At 28.7% G+C, this 16320-nt stretch overlaps 2 protein-coding genes across 4 annotated transcripts; one reads left to right on the plus strand and one right to left on the minus strand.

Moving 5' to 3' along the window:
- Positions 1-202: 202 nt before the first annotated feature.
- Positions 203-3565, minus strand: LOC110607111. 3 transcript variants are annotated; one of them, XM_021746181.2, is made up of 2 exons: positions 2295-3565; positions 203-525 (listed from the first exon to the last, which is right to left on the minus strand). In XM_021746181.2, the coding sequence occupies exon 1, from the start codon at positions 3500-3502 to the stop codon at positions 2432-2434; it is 1071 nt and encodes a 356-aa protein (XP_021601873.2). In that variant the 5' UTR covers positions 3503-3565; the 3' UTR covers positions 203-525; positions 2295-2431. The 3 variants fall into 3 exon arrangements, with proteins under 3 accessions (XP_021601873.2, XP_021601875.2, XP_021601874.2); XM_021746183.2 differs by lacking the exon at positions 203-525 and adding an exon at positions 536-768; XM_021746182.2 differs by lacking the exon at positions 203-525 and adding an exon at positions 536-836.
- A 4900-nt stretch (positions 3566-8465) lies between these two features.
- On the plus strand, positions 8466-15587 carry LOC110606968 (MADS-box protein JOINTLESS). Its single transcript, XM_021745998.2, has 9 exons — positions 8466-8704; positions 8974-9157; positions 14096-14174; positions 14277-14338; positions 14513-14612; positions 14693-14734; positions 14848-14889; positions 14979-15139; positions 15308-15587. Exons 2-9 carry the CDS (start codon positions 8976-8978, stop codon positions 15318-15320), a joined length of 681 nt encoding a protein of 226 aa, XP_021601690.1. The 5' UTR covers positions 8466-8704; positions 8974-8975; the 3' UTR covers positions 15321-15587.
- The last annotated feature ends 733 nt before the right edge of the window (positions 15588-16320 follow it).

The following is a 16320-nucleotide window of genomic DNA, read 5'->3' on the forward strand; positions in this document are numbered from 1 at the left end:
TTCAAATGAATTTTTTTCTATTAATTTTCTTATTTAAAATAAAAAATTTTATTTTTTTAATTTATAAAATTTTTTAAAAAAATAAAATCATGCATAATTTTATAAAAAATTATTTAAATTTTTTTCTTATAAAATAATCATGCCAAGAAAATATGGGTTTGAAATTGGAACCAATGTCTCTTTTACCGCCTGCTAAACAATAGAAAGAAAAATTTTATGCAAACTCCAAAGAATATATACAAACCTCATAATGGATATGTAGCACTCCAGCTGATACAAATTACATATCATAATAAACTCTAACTCGGTACATATAAAGAGAGGACACTCCTGATCCATAGCAGAATAACCCAATTACCCAAATTGGTAGAAAAATAAACTAAATTGGTGGTTAGAGTTTTTCCCGAACCCCCAATGCACTTAATATGATGGCCACGCCAAAGGAATGATTTTATTCATAACTTAAGCACCTTTAATGATCCACCTACTAGGCAGAGAGAGATCATGAAAGTTTTCACATCTGGCCTGCAAATAAGATCATAAGAGAGTTCCAATCTTCCATTCAATATAGATAGAAAAATATTCAGATGTTGATGAGCAGGAGATTTTAACTGGGGAATAATAAAGATGACAGTACATTGCCCATACATGACAAAAGAAGTGTAAAAACAGCTTCCCACAGAGTATAAACCAACTCTAATCTGGCCCAAGTATCCTCCTAACTGAACTGGAAGATAGGACTTTTGGTTTGTCACCAATACTTGGTATCTGATCGTGAAACAAACAAATCTGAGCAGGAAATGGAGTGACCTAAAAATGTGCCATGTGCCTTGTGCCTTGTGATGATCAAGGAAATAAAATGAAGAAATCATAAAGCCATCAAGACAAAAGCTAACAGTTCAAAATGATAGCAGGTTTGAAAAGGGATACAAAGAAAAGTAAAAATTTATAAACTACAAATTGGAATCAAGAAATAATTGATAGTTGCAAGCCCTGGTCAAATAGAAATTAAAAAATTTATAACAGAAATAAAAAATTGTAGGGACGTGTCTTGGTGATAAAAATTTTATCATGCACATTGTAAGATGATAGTTACCACATTCAGAAGGAGTGCCAATTTATTCCCAAGATAAATTTATTATCAATTTTGTCTGCCCTAATTTCGAGATTTTACCCACTCCAATACTACAAGCTCTTAACTATAAAATCTATATACTTGGCAAAACAAAAATATTAAGCACTTCCGTAAGTTTCTTCACACTCCAACTTGAGAAAGCTGAGAGAGTCTAAAGCTTGAATCTCCCTTTCCACTTTTTTAGTGAGCTTCCACACTCTAAGCTTATAAATTTTTAGGCTGAAAGCATCTTTTAGCGCTTAATCTTCGCAAAAAATGTTACTTGTTACACTCACTTTTAATTGCATCTAATTTGACACCCATCCTTTATAAATTGTAACCCTTATTATTAGAGATCGCATGGTTGTAACTTTTTATTACAATTTTATAAAATTCAGCAGTATAATAATTACACTTATATAAGTTAAGGATTTTGATAATTATATTATATATACTTTCATAGAGTTTAGGTATCAAATGAAATGCAAAAAGCGAGTATGCCAAATAAAATGCATATTTCTTAGTTAAACAAATAACAAATTATGCACTTTCCAAGTAATTAGACTTTTCCCGGTGGATCATCTTCTTCTCACATTCGTCTTTAAGAAGATGAAGAGTAGGAGTTTGAAATTTGAATCCCATCCACTAATATGGTGAAAGATTTCATTTTTATGATAAAAGCTTACATTCCATTCAGACGAGACAAAGTAAATATAGTTTTTGGTTTTTAAACCTAACATAATTTTTATTATTTGGGAGGAGGGGAAATTTTTTAAGATATTTAGAGGTTTAAAAAGAGAACAAGCTTAACTCACTAAATATTTTACTTTAAAATCCCTCAATGTTTCCCAAACATAAATTCAAGCATTTTATACCTTAAACAACCTCCCATTACTTCAAAATTCCTCCTCCTAAACAAAGGAGGGCTACCATTAATATGTTGCCCACCATGCCCATAGGCCATTTGGCCACTCTTTAATCTGAAAAGTTACGCCTTCAATCAAATAGAATTTTCCAATTCATAATAAGAACTTGGTAAAGTGACATTGCTAGATATCATGACCATAATTTAACAAGTCAGTCACAAGAAAAAAACATCTAAACTCTACAAACAACAAGAATTAAGGAAAGGAGAAAAAAAAAAGCAACAAATACAACTACAACAAGTCAACAACAATACCTATGGAGTATGGACTTCCCAAACTGGGCCAGCTACAAAACCTTCTTCCCTGAGCCTTCTGTATCTCTATCGATGCAGCCACAAAACTTCCTCCACCTTGTCATCTGTCTCATCACGAAATCACAGAGCATCTAAGCCTAAACACTTGCTAGGGGATATTTTCTTGGCCTTCCCCTCTTCTTCGTTGCAAACCCCGTGGCATTCCCTCCTGAAATATGCACTCTTCCACCACCCCTTGCTATCCCTGTCCTCACAGGTGCTGCATCTACACTTACATTACCATTTTTATCACTCACTTGCTGCACCGGGGCAAACACCGGCTGCGTATCCGCCATGGAGGTGCCACCATTTCTGTCACCAACTTGCTGCCCGGTGGAGAAGACTGGCGGCATCCAATTTGGAAACCCTGACACCGGCCCCGGACCAGACCCAGACCCAATGTTTTTCCCCCCACTCTCTGAATTGCCAAACATAAAACCCAAAGGAAAGAACCCCCAGCAGCAGTAGTATGCGTCCCTTCCAGGCACCAACGGCGGCAACGACGATATCAACGCCGCGTGAAACGCCCTCTCGCAATTCTGGCACCTCAAACAGCAATCCTGGTAAACCTGAGGATACTCGTATAAAATATAACAGTATGGACAAGCAGTCCAAAACGACGATAGCTTCATCTTCTGACTCCGATCCACTGAGCTACTATTCGCGCTAGTTTTAACACTCTCGCCCGCGTCTTTCTTCGCGGCTGGTCGCTGGCTCCTTCGAACAGGCAATTTCCCCGAATTCGATAAATCAACCCTCGAAAACAACCTTAATTCGTTGTCGTATAACGACTTTTTACCGGAATCCGACAAGACGGCCCAAGCGTCCGCGACGAGCTTAAACGCTTGATCTGCGAGGGGGAACTTATTCTTGTCTGGATGGAGGAGCAATGCGAGCCGGCGATACTGCTTCTTTAAGAGATCCTGGTCGTCGGAGCGGCGGTCGATTTGCAAAACCGCATACCAATCGTGGTGGTTGTTAATGCGTTTCTCGGAGGACAATAGAACGTCTGCCACGGCCAAGATCTGGTCTGAGCCTTCGAGGAGAGAATCCGTTTCCTGGGCCAAGACGGCGAAATCTCTTGTGCCGTTAAAATCGCGGGACTGGAGGAGCTTCTCGGCGATGCCGAGCAAGCGTTCTGCTTCAGCTCTGTTAGAATTTTCGTTCATTTTGTTTTATGATGGGTTTGATTATGGAAACAAAACAATAGATTGTCCGATTGGTTGATTCTTGAAAATTTTTCACTATTACTGGCTTTTTCACATTTCTCCAATGTTACATACACCGTTCATCTTGTTATAATTCATTTATATTTTTTATTCCACTTGAAGATAAATTTATTCTTAAATTATATTTATTTTGTTTTATAATTTTTATTTAATTTACTCTATATATTGAAATATATATTTTTTATTAATTTTTTAATTATATTTATTTTAAATATATTAAATTTTATTAAATATTAAAAAAATTTTAAATTTTTAAAAAAATAAATAAATTATAAAAATCAATTTATAAAGAGCCCTCAGATTTTACTCCTCTAATCTCCGAATTTCATTTCAAAAAACAAATCAATGTATATATTATTATAAAACAAAAAAAAACTTATTGAATGAAAATATAATATAAATTAAAAATATTAAATTTTATTTTTTAATATAAATTTATTTTTAAATCGTAATTAAAATGTTAAAGTAAAAACATCAATCCTCATCATTTAAAACGTTTTTTTCATTCTATTTAATTAAGATTTAAGTGTATAAATTAAACTCTCTTCATTTTATTTAAATGGAAACTTATTTGACTTTTTAATAAATTTAGATCAAAACAGTAAATTTAACATATTTAGCTATATATATATTTTTTAATTAATACGAAAACACTTTCATAAAAAATAACTATTTTCGTTTTCCATGTGAAAATAATTATTGAAACAAATGAGGTAATAATTTCGAATTAATAATAAATATAAAAATTGTATAACGTTGTAATTAAAAATTAAAAATAAAAAATTAATTTATTGCATTATGATTTAGTGAAGAAATTAAATATAATGTTGCCTTCATTATGAATTTAAATAAATATATCAATAATTGATTAAATTATTTTATGTATTTTAGTGTCATTGATGAGTTTCTTTCTCTCATTCTCTAACTATGGTTTGGCAGAGGTGGAGTTCCGATTGTGGTTACGCGAATGGCGATGCATGGAAGGTCATGCTGGTTTTCTGGGCTTGGGATGTAAGTTCGGGTGGTTGGGCTTGGGTAATTTATTGGATTTTTAATGTAAAACACTCGGCACCGCATAATACAAATTATTATTTAAAAGTTTCAAGTTGATGAGTTGCGATTGACGTATTGAGCCAGCAAGAATACAAGTGGATGAAAAGGCTAATGCCTCCAATCATGAACGTGCAAAAGCGTAGTTTGGATAATGGAGTGGATCTGTGGGCCATTTCATCCATTTTCAGAGAACAATACCATATTAAGTAACTGTAGTTGATAAAACAAATATAACTTTTTTAAAATATATTAAAAGTTCATATAAAATAATTTATCATAAAATAAGTTTATTTTTTAAATTATTAAAAATAATAATATTCATAATATAATTTTATATATAAAAAATAAATTATCAATTGATAAATTCTATTAAAATTAAATAGAGAAATATAATTTACTAAATCCCATTTAAACAAGCAATTTTTTCCACGTGGAAGGTAAAATATTTTATTTAGTCTACTTTCCTTCAACAACGCAAGATTGTATAGTTAAATGGATCAAATTCCCTTACTCTCCAACTCATATTATTTTATTATATTATTTTAATTTTTATTTATTTTTTACTTTTTAAATTATATGTCAATTTTATTTTGAAACAGTAATTTAATTATTGTTTTTTATTTTTTAATGCATATTAAATAAAATAATAATAAAAAATAAAAATAATGAATTTAATGATTATTAAATTAAATATTGATTATTAACTTCAAAACGACTAATTATTGATGAAACTTATATTATATTGAGCAAATAATAATTAATTACATTAATTATCTGGGGAACGTAATAAAGAACACATTTACTTGCAAATTTAGAAAAGATTTGCAGGGGATACGCATGGCGAGTGCTGACAGGTGGCCTCTAAGCAAAGGGAATGGCCATCTTGGCCTTGGGATTGAAAGTCACACACACAATAAAAAAGAGAGAGCTTTGTTAATCGTGTGGCCTCTCAAATGCTTAGCACAATACAAAGTTGTTTCAGCAATTTGCCAATTTCCAGACTTGGCTTCAACTTCTTCGTGGTTTTGGTTTCCATCTGAGGATTTTTGCTTCGGTTTTGCTGAAAGATCGTTTACTCCCATCAACGCTTATTACGAGCTTCTTTGTGTCTTGTGTGTCGTCTTCCCAATTACTCTTGTCTTACTGTTCATTATCATTATTCTCCATTGTGACTGTACTTACCTAGATTTTAATATTTCATTGTTTTTAAATTATTAGTTTTTTAATTAATCCCACAAATAATTAAGTAAAATAAGTTTTAAAAATTTTATTTATCCTTTTGAAAAAGTCTATATTCACATAATATAATTAAAACGAAATTGAATTATAATCCATTAATCTATAAAAATAAAAATATAAAATTGAATTGTAATTAATTTATAAAAAATAAATTGAGGTGTTTGACGTCTATAAATAATTTAAAGCTCAAAGTTAATAAATTAAAAAAATATAGGAGTGTAATAAATAATTTAGAATTAAAAATAATTATATAAAAATATATATATTGATTTTTGTATTCATTAGTTTTTATATCGTAAAGAGGTTAAAATAATTATTAAAAATTTTAAAAATTTTAACCGGCACAATAATGATGGATAAAAATTTTACGATTGTATTTACTAATAATGACTTTTCGTGAAATTTCGCCCTATTGAATATTGTGAATAATCAAGTATTATATAGTATTTGGATTTTCTCACACTTATATTATTGATATAAAATTAGTAATTAATCATGTGTAATTAATTTTAATAAGTGTAAAATCCCAGTTGTTAGAAAATTCATAACAAAAGATTCATTGTTAAAAATATATTGTAATATTGATACATAATTTAAAAATATAAAAACATGTAATTATATTAATATTAAAAATATTAATAAAGGTCTATGTTATTCATCCTTACTAGTAATTTTATACATATGATTTTTTGTGGCTGTGGTACCATTGTAGTTTCTCTCTCATATACACACGCACCTCTTTTTTATATTATTTATCTTTTATTTAAAAAATTCTTATTTACATAACAAAATAAATTATATAATATAATAAATTAATAATTGTATACATTTATTTTAATAATAAAAAATAAATTGTATCCCTTAACATTTTGTGTAACGATTTTTTTGCTATAATATCGTTTTGCTATAATATCAACTTTCTCTATTACTTGATATCCTAAATATGGATGTATTAGACCTCTTTTCACATCATACGACCATTTGATGATGACTGGACTTGTCAATCTTTTCTCCTGTCACATCAACAGACTGAATTCTTTTCACTGAATTTGTATTCGCGAATAACTCAATCTATCCCATACGTCTAGATCAAAGCTTGAAATATTGGATAAGTCGGTCCGAAGGTTTCACGGATTTTGAACAATTCTATTATCTTGGATTTGACTTTATTCAAGATGAATGAAATATGACGTTGATAATGTTATAAAAATCTTAATTTCTTATAATAAATATAAAATAAAAGTAAAATTTATATAAAATTTTATATATTTACACTATCAATTAGCTAAAACGAAAACAACATAAAGAAAAAAAATCCAAAGGTAGAAACAGAAGAGAGGATGCCTTTGGGACCACATCACAGTGCATAATGCCCAAGAATCTGCAGTGTTATTGAGTTGCAAAAACTGCATTGAACTACTATAAAGCTACAAGGGTTTTAATATTGTGTTTCAGGTGCCACTATATGTAGCTTATGGTCCATACATTTTTGTTCTCAATATTTTCTTTTATTTAATTCATATTTTTAATTTGGTATATATATATATATAATTAATTTAAATTAGTAATTACACATCATGTCATTTTTTCAAAATATATTTAATTATTTAAAATATTAAAGGGAAAATAGTTAACTTATAGTGAATTGAGGCAATTTCCTCACACTGCTAGTGTGAATTTCACATTTCAAATATTACAATCCAAATAAATTAATTAACCTGGAAATAATCCAATAAGTAAATAAAACATTACTATTCAAAATAATATATAAATAAATAAAAAATTTTAGTGATATTGCACGTGTAAATTTAGTTTTAATTCAGAGCCATCCAAACTAGGAATATCAAAATCATAGGTGAAAAACGAGCCTACCCTACCGTGTTGCTCATTTCACCTTACAATTTCTCTTTTTTCAAAGCGAACTCTCCAATCCACGAAAGAAAAGTGATCAGTTCTACCACATTCTTAATTTTCAGAAATTTCTTTAAAGAATAAATAAATAAAAATTAAATTAAATTGAGAGAACTTTGTGATGTCTATTTCAGAAATTTCATTTGAATTTTTTAAAAATATATTTAAGATAATATGTATGCTGGTGATGACTCATGAGTTATTATGTAGATGGTATGTTATGTTTTTTCTTAATATCTAATAAAATATAATTTATTAAAAAAAGTATATAATTAATATTTACTAACAATTTATTATCATTAATTAATCAAATAAAAAGTCACTCTTAAATTAATTACCGTAAATTTAAATCAATTTAGAAATTTAAAATAATGAAAATATCCACCGAAAAACAACCACCAGTAATGTTGTTTTCATTAGCCAATTTATCGCGATAAAATGAGGAGAGAAGTAGAGGGGAAATAAATAAAATAATAAAAATATCAACGGAAAAGATTAAACATTAGGAAGCTCCACCTATGACGATTGACGTGACTGCGGCATGCCTATGTACGGACATTAATATTTCCACTCAAAATAAAAAGATATTTATTTTTTATCATAAAATTATTAGTACTAGTTAATAGTTATTATTCTTAAAATTTATATTTAATCACTTTTTTTCAAGGAAAAAAATCCCAAAGGAGGATGGCTTCTCCTTTTTTATCTAATCTTTCTTTTTCAAGAAAAATGAAGATGTGAAGAAAAGACTTCTCTTTATCTATAAATGGGAATGAAACCTTTCCTTTCTTGAACACAAACACAAATACCTATCTCTGTGTGTCTGCTCTCTTCTCTTTACTGTGCAGCTTCTACGTTCTCTAATTGGCTAGCTTTTGGTTCCTTTGATCCGACCTAACTCGAGCCAAAGTTCGTCAAAGCTGACCCAGGGCTAGCTAGGTGTGTATGTTTGCTAACAAACCCATCAATTCTTTCTTCGTTTGCATGTTCATGAGCTGAGATTTGGTGGTTTTTTCACCTTTTATGGGGTTTTTGTTCTTGGATCTGAACTGCGTCTTTCTCATAGCTAGGGTTTCTGTAAATTCTTGTCTTGAATTTGCGAATCTCACCCTTTTCTGCTCTCTTTCTTTGCCATTTTAAGAGTTTCTCTTTTTGTTGGGTGTACGGATAATGTGAAAGTTTTTCATTTTTCCCCTTTCTTTTTGAAGGAATGGCTAGAGAGAAGATCAAGATCAAGAAGATTGACAACATTACTGCGAGGCAAGTGACTTTTTCTAAGAGGAGACGAGGGCTTTTCAAGAAAGCTCAAGAGCTTTCTGTTCTTTGTGATGCTGAGGTTGCTCTCATAATTTTCTCTGCAACTGGCAAGCTATTTGAGTATTGCAGCTCCAGGTACTTCTCTTTTACCTCTTTAATGCCGTAGATCTTCTCATATATCACCTATGTATGCACTTCTCTTCTCGCATTCCAACTCTTCTTTCTGCAACTGAGTCTCCGTAGATGATAAAACTTAAAAAAAAAAAAAAAAGAACAAGAAACAAGACACGATCTTACTGAAAAATTCCATGGTCCTCCATGGACAATAAACCTCGTAACCTTGTGTTTACAACATAGAACAACATCGTTACCTTTAAGAGAGGAAGAAAGAGATCAAAACCCCTATAAACATCTCTAACTACGCTTCTTTGAACTTATATCTTCATGTTTCTTGCAAAATTTGTAAGAATAATTCCATCCTTTATACAAAGAAAAGAAGAGCTACGTGTTTCTATTATTAATCTTGTCTGTAAAATCATCACTGTGCCTCTAAGAACCGTGTGTCTTCGTCCATATATACTGGGGGGAGAAAGAGAGAGAGACACACAGAGAGAGAGAGAGAGAGAGAGAGAGGTTACTGTCAATTCCTTTGGGAAAATAATAAAAATCCCATTTTTATTATTATCTTTATTGCATAGTTTTGGGTACCTTGCTTCACCCCTTCATCATCGATACTTGCTATTGTGTGGAATCTTTCTAGTACCATCTTGATATGAAACATATATATATGTATATTTTAAGCTGTAAGAATACAGATGTTGCTTAGTTTATTGTTTTTTTCCTGAACCGCCCCCTTAATTAGGGTATCTAGCTAGGACTTTGAAGAAGTTAATGGAGGAAGATAGATTCTTCATCCGATAAAGTGAGGCAGCTAGCGGTTGATGAGTTGAGTGAACATGATCATGAATTCATGCTACTGTCTCTGAACTCATGATACCGACTCATAACATTGTCTGAATAAGGCAGAACCAGCTAGGAACATGATACAGTAGTTAAATAACTGTTCTTATGATTTTTCACTTAGCTAATTAAGGATCACATGATATTGTGGGTGTGGGTTTCATTCAAGTAATGGAGGAATTTGCAGCCATTGTTGTTGCTTCAATTCGTTTCCACATGAAATAATAGAACGCGAATGTTTACCTTGCGGTTCTATGTGTATCTGTGTGTATATGATACATTAGAGCTTTTACATTTTTCAGGATAATTTGAGCAGTCACAGTCAAAAAGCAAGAAAGGATTGATATGTTTTTGTGCCAAATAAGTTTTTTTTTTTTCTAAATACAATTTTTTCCATGACATTTACATAAAAATCGATCGCTGGCCATAGTTAATCTGTTTAAAATGGTAACTATTTAATCATTAAATTTTATAAAATATAATTATTTAATTTTAAAGTTTTATACGAGATTATTTATTAAAATTTTAAAAGTTAGACGATAACAGATTTATCTTGACAGAGAAATGAATCTGTTGAAGAGGAAAATACGTAGTTTATTAAAAATTGAAAAGTATTTGAACCGTAATTTGTCATTGAATAATATATATATTAAATCAAGTTAGACTAAATAAGAAAGTGAAGTTTTTTATAGTTGATAATATTTTTTTTTATTTTTTCAATATATATTGAAATATTAATAAATTATGACACTAACTAGAAAACCCTAATTAGTATGATGGTGGTATTCTATAATTTGTGATGGGTGGTGTACCTGTTTTCTTTTTGTATATGTGGAATCAAATGTTGTGATTTGTTCACTAGAAAGTTTCAGCTAATTGGCCATTTATTTCTCTTAAAAAAGAAAAAATTATATTTTTCCTTTTATGTGACTAGCAAATATTCTTTTTCTTTACATGTCAAAAACTCACTTTATATGATTCCTTGGAACTTGGATGTCCTAACCCACCATGGGATGTGGAAATAAAAAAGGGCTCTTTAACAATGAAAATGGAAAACAGAATTTGATTTTTTGTTACCAAAAAGGGTATTTTATTCTTTATAATTTCCAATTAGCCTACATTTTGTTATTATTTGTCTAGATTGGATGAAAATTAATTAATTAGATGAAATGTTAATTATTCCATGCATTTCATTGCATGTCTATTGATCATTAGACAGAGTTTTAATGAAAGCATATACATGTAATTGGAAGGGAACATATAAATATTGTCTAATATTTTATAAGGTGTTAAAACATTCCTATACTCTTTAGCTAAACTTTGCTAAGGTTAAATGCATATTTGTATATCTGTGCATTAATATTTTTATCTATCAAACATATCGGCGAAAATTTCGCCGTGACTTAATAAACATCTAAACTTTAAAAAAAATATTACTTTCAAACTCAATTTTTGACAATTCATACTCAATTTTTGACAATTCATGATTTTAAAGTTGTGTTTAAAAGTAAATTTTTAAATTTATAGTTAGATCAATGGTTTTAAAATCGTATGTAAAGGTAATTTTTTAAATTTATGGTTTTAAAGGTATGTTTAAAAGTTAATTTTTCAAAAAAGTTTAGATGTTTAAAATAATATCATTTTAAAATTTAAGTGTTTAAAAGTAATATTTTTAAAAATTTAGATATTTATTAGGTCACGATTAAAATTAAAATGTCTGATAATAAAATAAATATTAAAATACAGATGTGCAAATATGTATTTTACAAATTATATGATATAGTTGTGATATCATACACTATTATATTTGACTTGAACTTTTCAAGCAAGATCTTTTTTAAGTATATGTGTTAATAATTTTTGATAATTAATCATTAATAAATCTTAATTTTTGGATTTTTTTGGTTATTAGGCATTAAAGATATTTATTCCTAAGTTTAGGGTATTAATTGTAATTATCTCTATTCATTAAGTGGAAATGCTAATAACTGAGGATACATAGAAATACAGAGAATGCTGAAAGGGCAAAGGTCATAATGAAGAAGGCTCAGGGAGTTACAAGCCAAACACAAGTCATGAACTCAATGCATATACTATCTCAAATTAATTTTAATATACTTAAATTGCCTATAGAATTCTGATCTACAGGTCTCTGAGTTTAAATTCTGGAAATTAATTATATTATAAAATAATAATTTTTAAAAAAATATATATTTTTTAAATAATAATTCAGTTTTCATGCTTTTAATAGTAAATCACATTTAATTTCATGGCATATTCATCAATTTTTGTTAATTGAAATTTAGTAAAAAGGGATGAAAAAGTGGTTAATCAAAGAGAAAAGTATTAATAATAGTAAAAACTCAATCAAGGATAAAAATATTTATAATGACTAAAAATAAGAGATAAATAATAAATAAAGTGTGAAAAGAATAAAAAATTAGAAAATAATTAATATGTTTTTAAATATAATTAATATGAAAATCAATCATTAATTTTTCATAGTAAAATAACTAAATAATCTTTCTCATTGTCTCTATTAACTAACATGTAATTATAGGGCTTTTTAGTTCAGTAATCAAGTCTCTACCTCTACTAAATTTAATGCAAAGTTTGAGATTAGATTTTTTTAAAAAAAATAAAATATTTTAATCTTATAATAAAAGAATTCAAATATATTTTTTAAAAAATTATGCAAGATTTCTATTTATTTTAAAATAATTTTTTTTAAATTAACTGTAAAGATGAGTGGAAATTGGCATGTGTAGAAGGTTTGATCTTGTGTGGAAGGTATATTAGGCTAAATCCATGGTTCCACTTCAATATTATTTAGAATTAAATCATTAAATACTTCTACATATGTTTATTTAATATTAATTTATTAAATATTTACATTAAAATCATAATCTATTATACATTAGAAGTTATAAATGTTAAAAAAATTAAATATAAATTAGTTTATAATATAAAAAAAGTCTTTGTTTATATAATTATACTCCAAATTTTCAAAAAAATGGTAGATCTATATTATACCTAATTTATATTTAATTATTATTATTTTTACTCCATTTCATGAAAATAGATTTATTTTGAGATGATAATTTATTTATTAATTTTTTAATGTGTTCCTATTTAATATATATGTATTAAAAAATAAATTTTATTATAACTGCTAAGTTCATGTTATAAACCAGCTTATATATTGTATAATTTATAGTAAATAACTTTGTAATTATTTATACAAACATTGAAAAAGATTTACACAAATAATTTCGTCTTTATTGATATATATATTTTTTAAAACTTGCCAAATAAAATGAAAAAAAAAAAAATTGAGAATAGTAAAAAATGTAAAATAATATTTTACTAAATAATATTTTTTATGAAACAAAGAAAATCTTAATTAATTAGTTCCTGAAGAAGGCTAGGACTCTGACAAATTAGATTCATTTATGTTGTTATGCATAATTTGTTCAAAACAAAGTCTTTATGCCTAATTAAGGTATCTCCTAACAATAAAATATTTTATAAATATTGAATCTTTTAATTACAAACATTAAAATTAGTATGTTTTATATAATATCAATACCAATAAATGTATGTTTTAATATATTATTAAAAGATTAAGATATCTAATCTGAGAGATTAGATGAGATGACACGAGTTTATTCTTTTTCAATAAGAGATATTGAGTATAATATGTTTTATATATTGTTAAAAGATCAAGACATCTGACCTGAGAGATTAGATAAAATGACACGAATTTCTTCTTTTTCAGTAAGAGATATTGAGTTGAGCGCTAGATGTAAAACACCTTTAAAATTAAAATTTGGGAGAGTAATATATTCTTTAATGGGTATGTTTGGTGCAAATACATATTAATCGAATAAATTAATTTTGAATATCAAATTTTGTATATCAAAAAGAAATAAAAACATGTAAATTATTAATAAAAATTATCGGTCGATAAGTTTAGTGGAGATTTATGTTAGTTGAATTAATGATCGTATTAATTTACGGTATTGTTTTACATGATATTATACAGATAATTTATTACATTATGTTGTATTAATGTTTAAATATGTTATGCTAAAACTACCATTACTCTTCAAGTATGAGGGAGACACTTGCGAGGTATTATCTGCATTCCAATAAGCTCGACAAGCTTGACCGACCATCTCTTGAATTGGAGGTAAGTATGATTTTAGTTGGTAAGCAAAATGGTTTCTATATGGATGGCTACTGTTGGTTATAAACTGGAAATGACTTTTTATTTATTTTTACTATAATATAGCTACAGAATAGCAATCGCATGCTGTTGAGCAAGGAAGTCGCTGAAAAGACTCATCAGCTAAGGTAATTTATATAAGAATAGGGTTTTGTATCTTTCGATTCTTCAAACTTTGCATAATAACTCATTTGGCACATTCCTCCTTGATTACATCGATCCCATATCTTTCAATGCTTGATGGTTATAATATATATGGTTATGTAGTGCAATACTGATCAAGGGACTGGCTTTTGTAACAGGCAGATGAGGGGAGAGGATCTGCAAGGATTAAACATAGAGGAATTGCAGCAGTTGGAAAAAATGCTTGAAGTTGGACTTAGCCGTGTCCTTGAAACTAAGGTTTTTTCTCACTTTTTGGCTGATTTTTACGTATGCAATCACACAAGAAACTAACTTGTGGAGGTTTTCCTTCTTTTCAGGGAGATAAGATCATGAATGAGATATCTGCACTCGAAAAGAAGGTTAGATTAGAAATTGGACTTCATCTTCGCCAGCTTTGCTTAGACTTCATAATGTTTTTAGCCAAAACGCTGAGTTTTAATGATAAAGATATCAGTTTTCTTCGTTAATGTAGGGAGCTCTACTGCTAGAAGAGAATAAACAGCTAAAAGAGAAGGTAATTAAGAGTGCATATTCCTTGTATGGTTGAGTACTGGCGAGTCAATTAAGAGATGATGAGATTGAGTGTGCTTATTATAAGCGCAGATGATGACATTGTGCAAGGGAAAAAGGCCAGTTATTTTGGAGTCCGATGTGGCCATCCAGCAGGAAGAAGGCGTGTCATCGGAATCCGCCACAAATGTATGCAGCTGCAGCAGTGGCCCTCCTCTTGAAGATGATAGCTCCGATACTTCACTCAAACTAGGGTAAATCAAATCTACTATCATTCAGCTTCCCTTTTCTTTTCTGATTTAGCTCAGACTGAATTCAACCTCCTCTTGAACAAGACTTGCACGTACATTAATCCTCTTCAAAACGTTTTAGTTTTTCATTGAAGTGGTGCTGGTGATGCTTTGTTGCAAACTGTTTTGCAGGCTGCCCTTTTGAAGATGGTGGGGAGATTATAAAGTAGGTTTTAAGTGTGAGGAATAAAGCAAGGTCCTCATAATTTGGAGATAGTCTTTAAGAAAAAGAAAAAAAAAATATTTACTTCATGTGGTATGATGCTTTTGCAAGTGAAAAAACTTGGATTGTATTCACTTATGTTGTCTTTTTTATTATGGGTTTGTCCATGCTCTTACATTACTACTGGGCTTTGTGTAGAGAATCAAAATTGAGTTAAGAATGCTAGCTAAACCTTCTTGTTTGAGTTTCTAACAATATTTGAAATATATTAATTAGAGTATTCAATTTGTATAAAGCTTACAGATTTCTCCTGCCATTGTCGTCTTGGAGATCAATCATTTAGAGCAGATGGACTTAAAGACCTAAGAGGTATACAACGTCAAATATCACGAACGCATAGTCAAAACATAGTAGACATAGATTGAAGCACCAACAAAGAAGGGAGGAGTTTTGCAGAAAGAGATGGATGCCTACAAGTCGCATTAAGGAACTTCCCCTAACCAATCACGCTTAAAGTGGCTCAAGAATAGAAAGAATAAACGAGTAGCTTTTAAAAATAAACTCCTACAAAGTAACAACCAAATCTGGAAATAAAACACCAAAAGAAACACCTCTAATTTTAAATAAAGAAAAAACTTGTAAAATTACTAAAACACCTTTAAATTTAATTTTCTCATTCAGATTATTTAAAAGTTAATTGGTTTGTTTGCAAAAAATAATTTATATTTAAAAAATAAAATATTTTTTAACAAAATATTTTTTTTATTACTTAATTTTAATTTAAAAAATATAATTTATTAATAAATTTATATATAAAAAATTTAATGCGTAAAAAATGATTTTTTTAAAGTAGAAAGTCATAACTTTAATTAAATTTTTTAAATATTTCATACAATAAAAAATAAATATAAAAAATATTTTTTAAAAATAAACAAAATCTTAAAATGTCCTTCAATTAAAAAAAGTATATATTGTTATAATT

This window comes from Manihot esculenta, chromosome 18 (genome assembly GCF_001659605.2).
Source record: "Manihot esculenta cultivar AM560-2 chromosome 18, M.esculenta_v8, whole genome shotgun sequence".
Taxonomy (NCBI): Eukaryota; Viridiplantae; Streptophyta; class Magnoliopsida; order Malpighiales; family Euphorbiaceae; genus Manihot; species Manihot esculenta.

What these genes read in the sequence shown, in the direction of transcription:
- LOC110607111 (XM_021746181.2), bottom strand. Translation starts at nt 3,502, where the DNA reads ATGAACGAAAATTCTAACAGAGCTGAAGCAGAACGCTTGCTCGGCATC.
- LOC110606968 (XM_021745998.2), top strand. Translation starts at nt 8,976, where the DNA reads ATGGCTAGAGAGAAGATCAAGATCAAGAAGATTGACAACATTACTGCG. An exon ending in TTTGAGTATTGCAGCTCCAG is followed by an intron (nt 9,158 to 14,095) that starts GTACTTCTCTTT and finishes TTACTCTTCAAG; the next exon opens with TATGAGGGAGACACTTGCGA. An exon ending in GACCATCTCTTGAATTGGAG is followed by an intron (nt 14,175 to 14,276) that starts GTAAGTATGATT and finishes ACTATAATATAG; the next exon opens with CTACAGAATAGCAATCGCAT.